The sequence below is a fragment of the Galeopterus variegatus genome, unplaced genomic scaffold, assembly GCF_000696425.1.
Source record: "Galeopterus variegatus unplaced genomic scaffold, G_variegatus-3.0.2 Scaffold596, whole genome shotgun sequence".
NCBI classification, from domain to species: Eukaryota; Metazoa; Chordata; class Mammalia; order Dermoptera; family Cynocephalidae; genus Galeopterus; species Galeopterus variegatus.
In genome coordinates, this window is record NW_007726707.1 from 335,207 (window position 1) to 349,852 (window position 14,646).

A 14,646-nucleotide genomic window follows, 5' to 3' on the forward strand; every position below is an offset into this window, starting at 1 on the left:
CAGACAGTGTCTTTACTCTTAAGAAATTCATGAGGAAGTATTTAGGGGTGAAGTGTAGGACTGTATAACTAACTTGAAAATAGAGAAAACAAAATGTTTATATAAATATAAAGCAAATAGGGCAAAATGTTTATGATTAAATAGAAGGATAAATAGCTGTACATTGTACTATTTTAAAACTTTGTAAAAGTTTGTTAAACTTTCATAATAAAAAGTTGGGGGAAAATACATAGTAATTATGAGTTTTCTGCAGCTTAACAGACGATCAGGACCTGGCTTTGTAGCAGGAAGATTATTAATAACCTTTTAATTTCTGCTATGCTTATTAACCCATTGAGGTTTCTGAGTCAATTTTGGCCAATTACAATGTTTAAAAAAGTCATGCATTTCATCTAGATTTCCAAGTTTATTGGCATAAGGTTGTATCTAACAGTGGTCCTAAATCTGGCTGGACATGTTACTTGAAGTGCCAGGTGGAGATGCCCAATAGGCAGTTGGACATAAGCCTCAAGCTCAGAAGATGTCTGGCTGAGATTGATTTAGGAGTCATCGACAGTTTAACTAAGAGGAAGTGCTGAATGTGGATGAGAACACACAGGCAGACTGTGAAAGGCGCATGCATAAGAGGGGCCTGGGAAGGAGCCATCTGAGAAGTAGAACCAGTAGAGGGCCACAAGCCCAACAGCATGTGGGTGCTATGCCCTTAATTGCGTGCAGGAAAGCCCCTGACTTGGACACTAGGGGGTGTTTCTAGAGAAGGGAAAGGTAAATGAAAGTGAAAGCTGCATTTTTAAAACCTTTCTTTAGATCTTTCTGAGCATAATGGAAAAACTAGGCACTGGGTTGTAGTTCTAGCTCTGCCACTGATTTAATGTTAATACTTAGGGCAAGTTACCTCACCCTCAGAACCTTTTCATCACCCGTACATAAAGGGATTTAGAGGCAAGGGAAGGGCTGAATTTGGGCAGCCCTCATTGCAACCACTCCACTCCCTGCCCCTTCAACTGTAGCAGCTCTGCCTTTGTTTCTGTGGTCCCTTTCATCTGACATTTGAAAAGAGGCCAAAAAATACAACTCTTAGACCAAATACATCTTTAAAGCCCGGCTAAAAATCTGGTGTTCCTTTTTCAGTGTCTATTCCCATTACTACCCAATTATCACAGCTTAAATGACCATTTCCAGTCTGACACTAGTCAGATTTCTAATTTTGCTCCAAAGGAACTAACTATTCTAACATCTCCAGCTGCCTGTGAGCCATCTCTATTTACAAGTCTTGACATCAGTTCAAACTCGGCTAACTGTAACTAAACGTATCATGATACTCCAAAAGAGCTTCTCCCCCCAGCTGTTTTATTCATAGACACCACCATTTATGCCCAGGTTTCCAAGAAATCTGTTCTCCAAGAAATCTGTCACTTGTGTCTTTCAAGTCTTTCATCCCCCACCTCTGGTTAGAAACAGGGCCCTTCTTACTCATGAAATGTCCCTGCTACCTCCTTTCAGTTACCACCACCACCCACAGCTGCTTCCTCACCTTGGGAAAGCTGCTGCAAGCACTTCATAACTGGTCCCCTTTCTGTCAGCATTCTTCCAATTGCTCCTTAGTATTAGAGAAGTTAGCCTGGGGGAACATCGGTTCATGTTGGGAGGGTGAGGTGAACATGCAAATGACTTAAGAGCAGTCAGAGATAAGGGGCTGAAAATCAGGAGAAAGAATTAGAGTCATTTGCACAGATTAGAGACTCAGGGCCGGCCTGTGGCTCACTCGGGAGAGTGCGGTGCTGATAACACCAAGGCCATGGGTTCAGGTCCCATATAGGGATGGCCAGTTTGCTCACTGGGTGAGTGTGGTGCTGACAACACCAAGTCAAGAGTTAAGATCTCCTTACCGGTCATCTTTAAAAAAAAAAAAAGACTAGAGACTCAGAGAGTGGATAAAATCCTAGGAGAGAGTATGATACAGAAAGCAGAGGATCAAACTTGGAAATTATCATATTGGGTTAGAGCTTCATATAGGGAGGAGTCCAAGTGTGTGTTTGCATGTAAACATACACACATAGATGGATAAAATTGTTTTTAAATTTCTGATGCAATTGTTTAGAAATCAGAAGACCTGAGTTCAAAACTGCTGATAGCCCATGTGACTTGGGGCAAGTCATTTAATATAGGGAGAGCAACTTAATATATCCATGTACTTATACAGGTACCTATAGAGTAAAGTGGCAACGAGAAGAGAAAAAAAGCGAGTAGTTAACCCAAGGCCACTATCACTGGCCTACTGTTTCCAGGCCAGCATAAAGAGATGGCATAGTACAGCAGTTATGAACATGAACTCTGGAATTAGATTGTCTGGGTTTAAATCCTGCCTCTACCACTTACTAGCTTTAAGATCTTAGAAGTCACTTATCTACTTTCCACCTTTACTGTCCATCCATAAAATGGAAATGATAGCACACACATCATAGGGTTTTGAGGACTATAAAACAACATAAGTGCTTAAAAAGTACTTGGCACAAAATATCAGCTCAATAAATATCCATTAGAAGCCAAATATCCATTATGCAAAAATTTATTGATTTTTAAATGTTGCCACTTAGTTCAAATTTCAGAAATCTTGTGGAACACACAAAATGTCACATTCAGCATTAAGCACCCGGTTTGCAACCCTTTGCTATTCTTGTTTTCATTTGTTCAGTGTAAAGGATGACGGCCACTACATGTCAGCCACTGCCATAGGCACTGTGGTAAAGTGATAGATACCTCACACATATAATTAGCTTAAATTTCTTTACTGCTCTGCCTCTTCACAAATGAGTTGAAAGGATCAAATATGAAATGTGAAAACGCTAAAAAAAAAGTTGGATTTTGAGAATAGTATTTATTGAATTTGCTTATGACTATTAAAATATTTTCACTTATATGTAGTAAAACTGACCTTTTTGGTGTACAGTTCTATGAGTTTTAACACAATATAGATCTGTGTATGTCGGGTCTGCCGCTGGCTGACCCGAACAGCCCTAGCCTCGTTCCTTTTGGTGGGCGAGCGAATGGCCCAGATTCCTCTTTCCCTCCGGTCCCCATTGGGAAGCTACGGGGGAAGAGAGCCGTGAAGAGAGGTGAGCACACCGCCGGCCCCAACCAGCCCGTTAAAGGACACTCAGACACGGCAGGGTTTCTGTCGAGCCGTTCCGTTTATTATCACACAAGCATTTGCTTTTAAAGGCAAATGGGGAAGGGAGGTTTTTTATATAATCCTATCAGCTTAAAGGTCAAGAGCATGCATCCTGTCTCAATGCCTAGCTATTGCAATCATGCAGTGTTCACCAGCGTGGAAGCACGTATTTGACCAATAAGCGCTAAGGCAAGGTTCCCACAGACACTCCCACCCTACTTCCTCCCAGCGCCGTAAGGCTGCCATGTTAATACACCCTTGTGGGCCCATAATGGCACCGCTTGTAATGTCACTTAAGGTGGTGTTAGTTTTTAAGGCCCGACATGTGTAATGTTCTAACACCCAAAAAATCCCCTTGTTCAACTCCTTCATAATCAAACTCTCCCTTCAGCCCTAATCCCTGATCAGTTGTCCTCATAATTTTGCCTTTTCCAGAATGTAAAATAGTGAAATTATGTAGTATTTCAAAAGTGACTTCTTTCATGTTGCATTCTGCCACTAAGATTCATCCATGTTGTTGCATGTATCAATAGTTCATTCCTTTTTATTGCTAAGCAGTATTCTACTGGATGAATGTGCCAGGCTATCCATTACCTTTTGAAGGACATTTGGGTTATCTCTAGCTTTTGGAAATTTATGTGGAGCTGCTATAAACATTCATGTCCAGGTTTTTGCATGAACATAAGCTTTCATTTCTCTAGGGTGAAGACCTAAGAGAGGGATTGCTGGGTTGTATGGTAGATGCATGAGGGTACTTCAAAAAGTACAAATCTTCATGGGAAGATACATTCTTTTTTTTTTTTTTTTTAATGGAGGCTGGCCAGTATGGGTATCCAAACCCGTGACCTTAGTGTTATAAGGCTGTGCTCTAACCAACTGAGCTAACCAGCCAGCCTGTACTACCTCTTAATTCTACTTTTCCACGAACTTTTTCAAGTACCCTAGTATGTTTAACTTTATACAAAACTGCCAAACTTGTCTACAGTGGCTGTACCATTTTCTATTCCCACCAGCAATGTAGAAATGTGCTAGTTGCTCCATATCCTCACTAGCACTTGGCATTGTCAGCTTTTTTTAATTTTAGCTACTCCCATAGGTGTGGAGTGTTATCTCATTGTGGTTTTGATTTGCATTTCCCTAATAGCTAATGATGTTGAACCTCTTTTTATGTACTTATTTGCCACTCATATATATTTTTTTGGAAAAATGATTCAAGTCTTTTGTCCATTTTTTGTTTTCTTATTGCTGTATTATATGTATATATAAAGTCATTATATATCCTGAACATGAATATTTTGTTGCATATTATGCAAGTATTTTTTCACAGTATGTAACTTGTCCTTCCATTCTATTAACACTTATGCAAAGCAAAATTCTGATAGATTTATTTCAAAAATTTTAAAATCTAGATGAACAGAAATATGAACCTAATACCTACTAACCTGATATCTGAACATTTAAATTCTACTAAAAGAATAGCCTTCAATCACAGATTTACAAATGAAGGAAAAAGGCATCTTTAAGAGCAAAGTTTTGAGCAAACTGTACTGTTTTATTTACAATTGTAATTTATAAACAGTAACACAAACATCTTTACACTAATATGAAAAAGTCCCATGGTTGAAATGGGTAAAAATGAGACTTCAGGATATTTCTAAAGGAGGTGCCAAGAAAAGGGAAAAAATGCAATACAACAGTTTGAGGGGAGAGTTATAAATATCAAGTATTGCACCAGGTACCATTTCATGCAAATGTCTCCAACCACTCAAACTGTTTTTATTAGACATTAGAATAAAGTCTCTTGAATTACTCATATGTTGCCTTTTATCCACTTGATTTCCATTAAGTAAATTAAAATAACTGGCTGTTAACAGGGTACATATGAATATTTCTCCATCAACCCCTTAAAGATAATCCATTATATTTTAGGACATGACAGATTGTAAGTAAGTATTTGCTATTCCCAAACGCACTGTATGAAAAATCATTCCATAGCCCCAAATGTGTCTTATATGAACCACAATAAATTAAATTGAGAAAGCTGCAAAATAAAGCAGATCACTTTTCAGTTTTGTCACATTAACAAAATAAAAATAGTTTCAAAACACTGGAACTTTAATAAGAAAAAACCAAAAGAAAAGAAGGAAATTTCAGAAAGTGATGATAAAAACAATTGTAATTTATACAGCTCTCTGATTATCTGGCTTTTATTAAAGTGGATATTTAGTGTGATCAGAGACCATAATCTCAATGAGGATAACTCAATGTGTGCTCAACACTTGTTCTGAGATATCCTAAGTCAAATAATCCACTTGTAATAAAGACCAATGATATTTTTACAAATACAATTCGGTCCCCCAAATGCTAATTTTAATCTTAACACGACTACCTACTTATTGTAATGCTTTTAATTGCTCCTTAGAAACTGTTAGGATGAAGTTTAGTATCTCTGAAGCACTTAGCGTCCAAATAATTAGCTAATGAAGCAAAGGCGATTTAGAAACTGATGTTTCAACATTTCACTAGCTGGATTGTATTTTGAGTTGGCTGGAATCTTCATCCATCTCATTAAAAACATTTCACTCTTTTTAAGAACAGAAACAGTGAGCTGATTATTAACGTATGTTTTCAGTTTGTGATATTGCTCAGTGGGTAAAACTAAATGCAGCAATTAAGGAAATCTCTTCAACTAATTCTATCTCTAATTTTCAGTGAAGACATTGCAAATATATATGTGTACAGTTGTTTTTAAACCTGAAAATAATTCATGTCCCCTTAAAACAGTTCTTCAAAATAGAACTGCATTCTGTACCCTAAGTCCACCACAGCACAGGGTCAGTTACTTTAAAGTCATTTAATAACTGACCTTTATTAGAAATCATTTTATAAAACCAAAAATGCAAAAGAAAAATTTTAAAGAAAGGTTAACTGCCCAGAGATTGATTATAATAATTTACACTTTCTTAGACTTGCTATTTAAGCACCCCTGTGGGCAAATGAAGGGCTTCCGGTTAGTATTCACTCAGGAAATATATGTCCATGTTTCTCTTGGTTGCCTTAATTTCTTTTTAAATAATTTTCTTTTATATTAACTTTCCAAAGCATCCAAAACTTTCATGATCTGTTGTTTTATGGCTTTGGTTGCATCCCCTGCATTTGGAATCAAATACCTATGGAAAAAAATATATACATATATTAATATAGTGCTTTCCCTTCAGGACTCAGCTGAGATGTCACCTCCAATGGGAAGCTTTCCCTGATCCACAAAGCCAGCAGAGATGCCCTCCTATATATTCCCCATAACTTATTTCAACATATATTCAAAAGCTTATTTTGAAAGAAAGAAAATCTAAATGTAAACGCAGTGTGATTTTCCATATAGCATAGAGCTAAAATTCTTTGAGCCATTATTAATTATACATTATAACTGGATAATAAAACACAAGATAAAAAAATGTAATATTCTGCTGCCCAGTATATATATAATTTAATCAGCTACAAAGTCCCAATTTGATGGTATCTAATTCCAAAGACAATGACAACTTCAATACTTAATAGTGTGACCTTGAGCAAGTAATTTAAGTTCACTAAAATAGATTCCTATATATAAAATAGTAATAGTTATCCCAATTTTACAGAGGTTATGTACATTAAATAATGTTACAGGATCTGAAATATTAAAAAAGACAAAATGCATGGCAATTATTACAAAATATCAACACCATAGATTAAATATCCTTTTTCTTTTCCAGGAGCATAAAAATACCATTTTTTAAAAAACATTTTCTGTAAAACCTAACAAAAAATTCCACTGTGTAAATCATCTTAAGTGTTATATGTACAAGGCAGTAGACAGAACGTAAGTATCTAAGAACAAGGGATGGGAGGCAGAGAATCTGGCTAATTTATCTTCAACTTTATGACAATCTTTGAAAACTTTGGATTAAAAATAAAGTCCTGATCTATATATAATAAACTTTAATTTGTATAGCAAAATTTATGTAAAAACCTTTAAAACATAATTCTCAACTACTATCACATGAGAGAGTCATAATTCAAATGTCCTTTGGTTAGGATTAATTTATAAGAAGATATTAAAATATGTGTAACCTCTGACCCACTCAATCTATATGTACAAATTTATCCTGGGAAGACTAACTGGACAAGTGTGTAAATATGGATTTTTAAAAGGGCTCATTAAAAGAATGTTAACAGTGAAACTCTGGAAACAATCTAAATGCCAATAGGGGATTGATTAAATCAATCTCCTGAGAATATCCAGGTAACAGACTACTACCATTAAAAAGTTAAGAACTTATATTTATTAAAATGTAAATATATTCACACTATACTAGTAAGTTTTTTTAAAAATCAAGATACAAAAAAATGCCTGTATCTCATTTACCTAGATTTTAATATATGTATATATATGCACAGAAAGATATTCAACAAAGTGTTAACAGGATGGGATTTAGGTGACATATTCTTTTTTTTTTTCATTATTTGAATATTTTCATATTATAAATATATTTATTATTACATAAAACAATAAAACAATTTTTATTTTTTAAAAAGTAGGTATTATTTTCTTTTAGTGTTACATATAAAAGTATATATTCCTAAAGTTTGCCACCTATCAGTACAAGGTGAAAGAAGTTAATTTTCCCTTCCAATTGAAGTTGATTATTTAAAAGTGCTCAAACATTACCTTGAGCTTACTATGTATCCAAGCACTCTTATAAATAAATAAGGAGTGTAATCCCAAATCTCATGAGAAGAACAACCTGAACTGATGCAAAATGGAATAAACCACAGATTAGGAGTCAAGAGGCCTATACTTGCTTTTATCACAAGCGAGGTGTCAAGATCTGGGAAGTCATTCAACCCCTCTTGCCTTCACATTTTTATCTATAAATTAGAAGAGTTTGTACCAGATTGTAAATCAACTTCACCACTCAGCACACTGCTTATTCGCTGATAATTTGTCAAAACAAGAATTTTTTGATGAAGGAAAACAAAAACATTGACTTACATTCTGAGACAAGTTTCTTATTTCATTGCAAACCAGCATTTAGGGCAGCACTGGTATAGATTATTCTTAAGGACCCTTAGGTCAGAAAGTTAATAAAATCAGCTGTGACATTTACTGAAGTCATGTACTAAACAGCTAAACGACATATAACTAAGGATTGGGAAGAAAAAGACAGCCAGAAATACTAATGAAACAGTTTAAGTATCCTATTCCACCATCCAGTCTCCAAAATAGAGAAACTGTGTCTAATTACGAACTGCAGTAATTCAGATGTCATCCTCAGAAAAATCTTACCTTTCGATTGCCAAGATTTCTATTCCTGAAGCACTGCTGTTTCCATACTTGAAGGTAATTAACTCAGGATGTTTTTTTTTGGACGTGATTTTAACTACAGAATTTAGTGCTTGTCGAGACTGTATATAAGCCAATCCTTTCCGTGAAAGAATCTCCCTTAAACAGTACATATGTGTTGCAGTGATCAACAGATGACTTGAGAGAAAAAAGTGACGTGATTTTAACTACAGAATTTAGTGCTTGTCGAGACTGTATATAAGCCAATCCTTTCCGCGAAAGAATCTCCCTTAAACAGTACATATGTGTTGCAGTGATCAACAGATGACTTGAGAGAAAAAAGAGCATAAAAGAAAAAAAAAAAAACTTAAATAAATGTAATTCAAAAACAGGTGTTGCTTCAACAGCCCCAATTATAAAAAGTGTTCAACTCTAAATGAAATTACTTCTGAGTTAAAAAAATTTAAACAAAGGATGATCTATTCACAAATAACCTACATAATAAAAACTTTTAATTTTCCTTTCATTGTATGCAAAATTAATATTTTATTAACAGATAATCCTATAACTAAGATAAAAGATATAATATTCTACAATAAAAAGCACAATTCAATATAGCAACCTTTAAAATAATAGACTTTTTACTGTGATGGAATATACTACCTTTCAGACTTTTAAAAGTATTATCTATACTTATAAGCTGTTCTTTTTCAACACACATAGCCTATATCTAGTAACAAAGATCACAAGGCAATAGTTGGGCTTTCTTACATATTTTATAATATTCTGTAACTGAACCCTAAAGGCAAAATAAGCACAGAATTATGAACATCTCCTTTGTATCTCAGCTCACTTTTTTTTTTTCCTTTTTGTCTTTTTTCGTGACTGGTAACGGGATCGCAACCCTCAGTGTCACGCCCGTACCGCGACCGGCAACGGGATCGCAACCGGCAATGGGATCGCAACCCTCGGTGTTGCACCCGCACCGCGCTCAACCAGTGAGCGGACCGGTCTCTATATGGGATCTGAACCCTCGGCGGGAGCGCCGCCACACTCCCAAGCGCTGCACTCTACCGAGTGTGCCACTGGGCTGGCCCTTAGCTCACCTTTAATACAGTGATAATACTCTTACATTTTTATGTTACACAATAAGACAAATATCACACAAGTCCAGAATATGGAACATTCTGCAGGACAGTTGACCTGGACTCAAAGGATTCATTTATCATGAAGAAAAACGGGAAGCAAGGGGGATGGGGCAAGTACTGTTGTACACTGGGTGAGACTGAAGAAAAATAACAAATGCAATGTGTGAACCATTATTGGATCCTGAATCAGGATGAAAAAAACAGACTATAAAAGACACTTCGGTGACACTCTGAAAATTTTGAGTTTAGTCTGTATGTTGGATGATGTTAATTAAAAAAAATTGTTTTCTAACAATAATCACCTATCTTGAGGATAAAGATGGCAGAGTTATTTTTCTCTTGCTGGTTTTTGATTTTAAGAAAAATAACTATAAAATTAATCCTGGGATAAATAAGTAAAAACCTATTCAGGTTTTTTTTTTTTTTTTCATGAAAGTAATATAAAGCATTCTAATTATTTGGTTTTTCTAATTTAAAAAAAGGGAATTACAGTCTCTAGGGTTAGTAATTATAAATGTTCTTCCCTTTGCCTTTTAATAAATACTTCAAAATATAGAGAGACACAATGAAAAAGGAAATTCCATGTATCTACACTCCACCTTAAATAAAAGTGAAGCCCTCATGTATCTCTCTCCAATCACATTCCCTTCCATCCTCACCAAGAAGTATTTACTACCTGAATTTGGTGTTATCAGCCATCCACGTCTTTCCTTTAACCATATATGGTATTTCTAAATAATATAAGTAGTGTTTTGCAGTTTAAATAAAATGTATACAGAAAGTAGACTATTCAATTGCATTCTTCAGCAACCCTTATGAAATCTATGCATGTTGATATACATAGTTCTAGTTTTCTCAATTTCATTACTGTCCAAATTTTCCATGGAGTAAATATGTGTGTATAGACATGATAAGTGTAAATATACCACAATTTATTCATCCATTCACCTCTCCCTTTTGTTAACACAAGAAGTGGAAATGTTAAGGGAGAGACAGAGACTGATAGATAACAGGAAGATGGCAAGAGAGAGGGAAAAAAGAAAAAGAAGCTATTAGAAATAGCACATTTACCTCAATTCAAGTTTTCTGGAAAATGATTTTGTAATATCTACTAAAACATCAACTGTGATTCCCTCTAATCATGCAATCTTACTGCTAAGAATTTACCTTCTGGATATATTTTCAAAAATTCACCTAGATATATGTATAAAAATATCCACTGCCATTTGAAACAAATAATTGGAAAACCACCAGTATCAACTGGAAGAAGACTGGTTAAATAAATGATGGTATGTTCGTGTGACAGAAAGAGAATGAAGAGCTATATGGGTGAAAATGGAAAATATGAAATATGTATTTACTAGTAGAAAAGGCAAGGTGAGATTTAGGAGTCTTTTTTTCTTATTTTGTGCATTTATATACTTTTTTTATAACTCTATACACAAATTAATATTAATTATGATTACTTAATCAGGATAATCTGGAAAGTGGAATTATAAACCAAATAAATTATTTTTTAAAATATAAAGACAACCACAACAAAATATAGAGACAAATTTCCCTGACACAATATCCCCATCTTGTGGCCCTTCAGAATATTGCCTCCAGTTTCAAAGGGCTTTGAAACGATGTCTCAATTTTGAAGTTCTCTGAACTTCAGTCCCACAACTCTAAATCTCCTAGGTGGGTGATCAAAGGAATTTAAATACTATCCCATAGATTTAAATACTGTTTCTATACTGATAACCTACAAATTATCATCAGGTAAGACCTCAGCTGAAGACTTCTACAGAATCTTTTTTTTTTTTAAGCAGTTGTTTGGCACGTTCCAGAATAACCTCTATAATTACTCCTGGTGACTGAGGAAAGCAATCTGTTTACAGGTGCATTACTATACCTGTGTCATACTCTTCTTCATCCCCAATGCTGAAAACAGGCTTTACGCCACGGTAAGGCTTGCCCACTCTGTCACTGCTGCTCACGTGCCTATAATCAAAGAATTTTAGGGGTGAAATCATCACTTCAGAAGTTATCAAAGATTTTCACCAAGAATCATTTGAATATTCACAAAAAATGTAATGCTCTTTGCCCCTCACATACCACCCATAGTTTTAGGATAGCTAAGTTAAGGAAATTGAAAAAAGATAAAGAAATTGGTAGCTGAAGTTACAAGTTAGTAAATTACAAGTTTGGAAATTACAAGTTAGGAAGGGGACCTGATATGCTGTATGCTTTCAAATCTGTAAAAATTCAATTTTAAACAATTTCAATACTCATATTAAAACCAATGCTTAGATTCTGTTTGGCCTTAGGGAAGTTACTTAGCCTTTCTGTGCCTCTGTTTCTTCATCTGTAAAAACATGATTCTGTGTGAATGTAAGTTTCTAAAGTTTCTAATTCATTTGAATATATACCAAAAAGTGAAGAATAATTGCTGAATTGTATGGTAAGTTTACGTTTAGTTTTGTTAAAAAAAAAAAAAGAAAGAAAGCCAAATTGTCTTCCAAACTAGCTGTACCATTCTGCATTCCACCCAGTAATGAATGAGTGTTCCTGTTATTCTACATCCTTCTCGGTATTTGATTTTGTCAGTGTTCCAGTTTACGGCCATTTTAATAGGTGTATACAAGTATCTTATTATTGTTTTAATTTGCATTTCCCTGATGACGTATGATGTAGAGCATCTTTTCATATGCTTATTTGACATCTATATTTCTTCAGTGAATAATCTGTTAAAGTCTTTGGCTTGTTTTTTTAATTGGGTTGTTTGTTTTCTTCTTGTTGAGTTTTAAGAGTTCACATATTTTGGATAACAGTTTGCTGTCAAATGAGCCTTTTGAAAATATTTTCTCTGTGTGTGGTTTCTCTTATCCTCTTGACATTGTCTTTTGCAGAGCAAAAGTTTTTAATTTGAAAAAGTCCAGTTTATCAACTCTTTTTTTATAGATCATGCCTTTAGTGCTCTATCTATAGTCATTGCCATAAATAAATTCATTTATGTTTTCACCTAGTAGAAGTTTTACAGCTTTGTGTTTTACATTTAGGTTTATAATCAATTTTGAGTTAATTTTTGTGAAGTGCTTAAGAGCTGTGTCTACATCTATCTTTTTGCATGTGGATATTCAATTGCTCCAGCACAATTTGTTGAAAAGATTATCCTTGCTTCACGGTATTTCCTTTGCTACTTTGTCAAAAGTCGTCAACTGTATTTATGTGGGTCTATTTCTGGGCTCTCTATTCTGTTCCACTGATTTGTTTATCTGTTCTTTTGCCAGTATCACACTGTCTTGATAAATGTAGCTTTATAGTAAGTCTTCAAGTTGGCTGGTTTCAGTCCTCCTACTTGGTTCTTCTCTTTCAATATCATGTTGGCTATTGTGGGTTTTTCCCTTGCATATAAACTTTGGAATCAGTTTGTCTATATCCACAAAATAACTTTCTGGAATTTTGATTGACATTGCATTAAATATATAGATCAAGTTGGAGAGAACTGCTATCTTGACAATACTTTGTATTTGTCTTTGTACTCATGTACATGCAATACCTCTTCATTTATTTAGTTCTTTGATTTTGTTCATCAGAGTTCTGTCATTTTCCTGACATATATCTTGTATGTATTTTGCTAGATTTATACCTAAATAGCTTTTTGTTTTTGGGTGCTGATAGAAATGGAAATGTAATTTTAGTTTCAAATTCCACTTGCTCATTGCTGATATACAAAAAAGCAATTCACTTTCTTTTTTCTTTTTTCCCTTTTATCTTTTTTACTGACCGGCAATGGGATCTCAACCCTTGGTGTCGCGCCCGTACCGGGGACCAGCAACGGGATCGCAACCCTCGGTGTTGCGCCCCCACCATGCTCAGCCAGTGAGTGAGCGGGAACCAGTCTCCACATGGGATCTGAACCCTCGGCGGGAGCGCCGCCGCGCTCCCAAGCGGCACACTCTCCAGTGCGCCACCGGGCCGGCCCCTAGTGCAAAGTTTTTATGAATAAGAATGCTAAAGATTATTGAGATATTTCATAAAAAGACTGGCTAAAAATTAATGAAATTCAATGACTGAACAATTCTTAAAAAGCAGTGTCTATATAGCTTTTGCCATAGTGATAAGAGAAACATCTAACAAAACAGTTTGACCAGGACTTAATTTACTGAGCTCAGAAAGAAAACCAGTTCATTCTAACTTTTCATTAAATTCTATTTTCAAAATAAATTTATCTGCTTATGGACCACAGAACATAATTTAAGTTAAAAAAAATCAAGAAATTGGAATAAAACTTGGCAGTTAAATTAGACTGATTCAATGGTCCTGTAACAGGAGAAAATAAATGATTCACAAATAAATAGATTATGCTTTTAAAAGAAGCAATCTCCTTTAAAATATTCTTAGGTAAAATTATAGGAAGTCCTATAGTTGGCACTTTATAGGAACAATCACAATAAATAACTTACTCTTACCTGAAAAGAGTAAGTTATTACAGAGTAACAATTATTTTTAAAAATGCAGTTTCTAATCACTGAAAATATTGAAATGAGCTGAGAAAAAATCAACTCCATTATTCCAAAGCTTAACTTTCATGCAAAGTATGACTAGAGTTTTTAAAAATTTCACAGGTATTGCTACAATTGATATTCTGATTTAAATTTCAGACATTCTGTTAGTATAAAAACTGTAAAGCCATACAGAATTATTAAGTTAGTAAAGTTCTTTTGCTCTTCCTAATTGATGATCCAGTAGATTTTTAAACCTTAAACTTATGAAATCTTTATCTTTTAATGACAGTAAGATGGGGTATCTTACTGGGGGCTAAGAAGTGATGGATTATACATTAAAATGTCCACCATGACCTAATTTCTTTTAAGGAAAACCAAAGGTAGAACCCCAGAACTGTGGTTCTTTGGAATAGTTTTTTTTTTCCTTTTTGTCTTTTTTACTGACCGGTAACGGGATCGCAACCCTCGGTGTCGCGCCCGTACCGGGGACCAGCAACGAGAGCGCAACCC

The 14,646-nt window shown here is 34.9% G+C and overlaps 1 protein-coding gene across 1 annotated transcript in view; it reads right to left on the minus strand.

The window, feature by feature from the left end:
* Nucleotides 1-4,703: 4,703 nt before the first annotated feature.
* TBC1D23 (TBC1 domain family, member 23) overlaps nucleotides 4,704-14,646 on the minus strand; it is a 57,226-nt gene continuing 47,283 nt past the window's right edge. Inside the window, exons 16-18 of the mRNA XM_008570357.1 lie at nucleotides 11,525-11,629; nucleotides 8,499-8,693; nucleotides 4,704-6,342 (exon numbers count right to left, since the gene is read on the minus strand). Of these exons, the coding sequence (XP_008568579.1) occupies nucleotides 6,261-6,342; nucleotides 8,499-8,693; nucleotides 11,525-11,629 (382 nt within the window). The 3' untranslated portion in view covers nucleotides 4,704-6,260. The remainder of the gene's footprint in view (nucleotides 6,343-8,498; nucleotides 8,694-11,524; nucleotides 11,630-14,646) is intronic.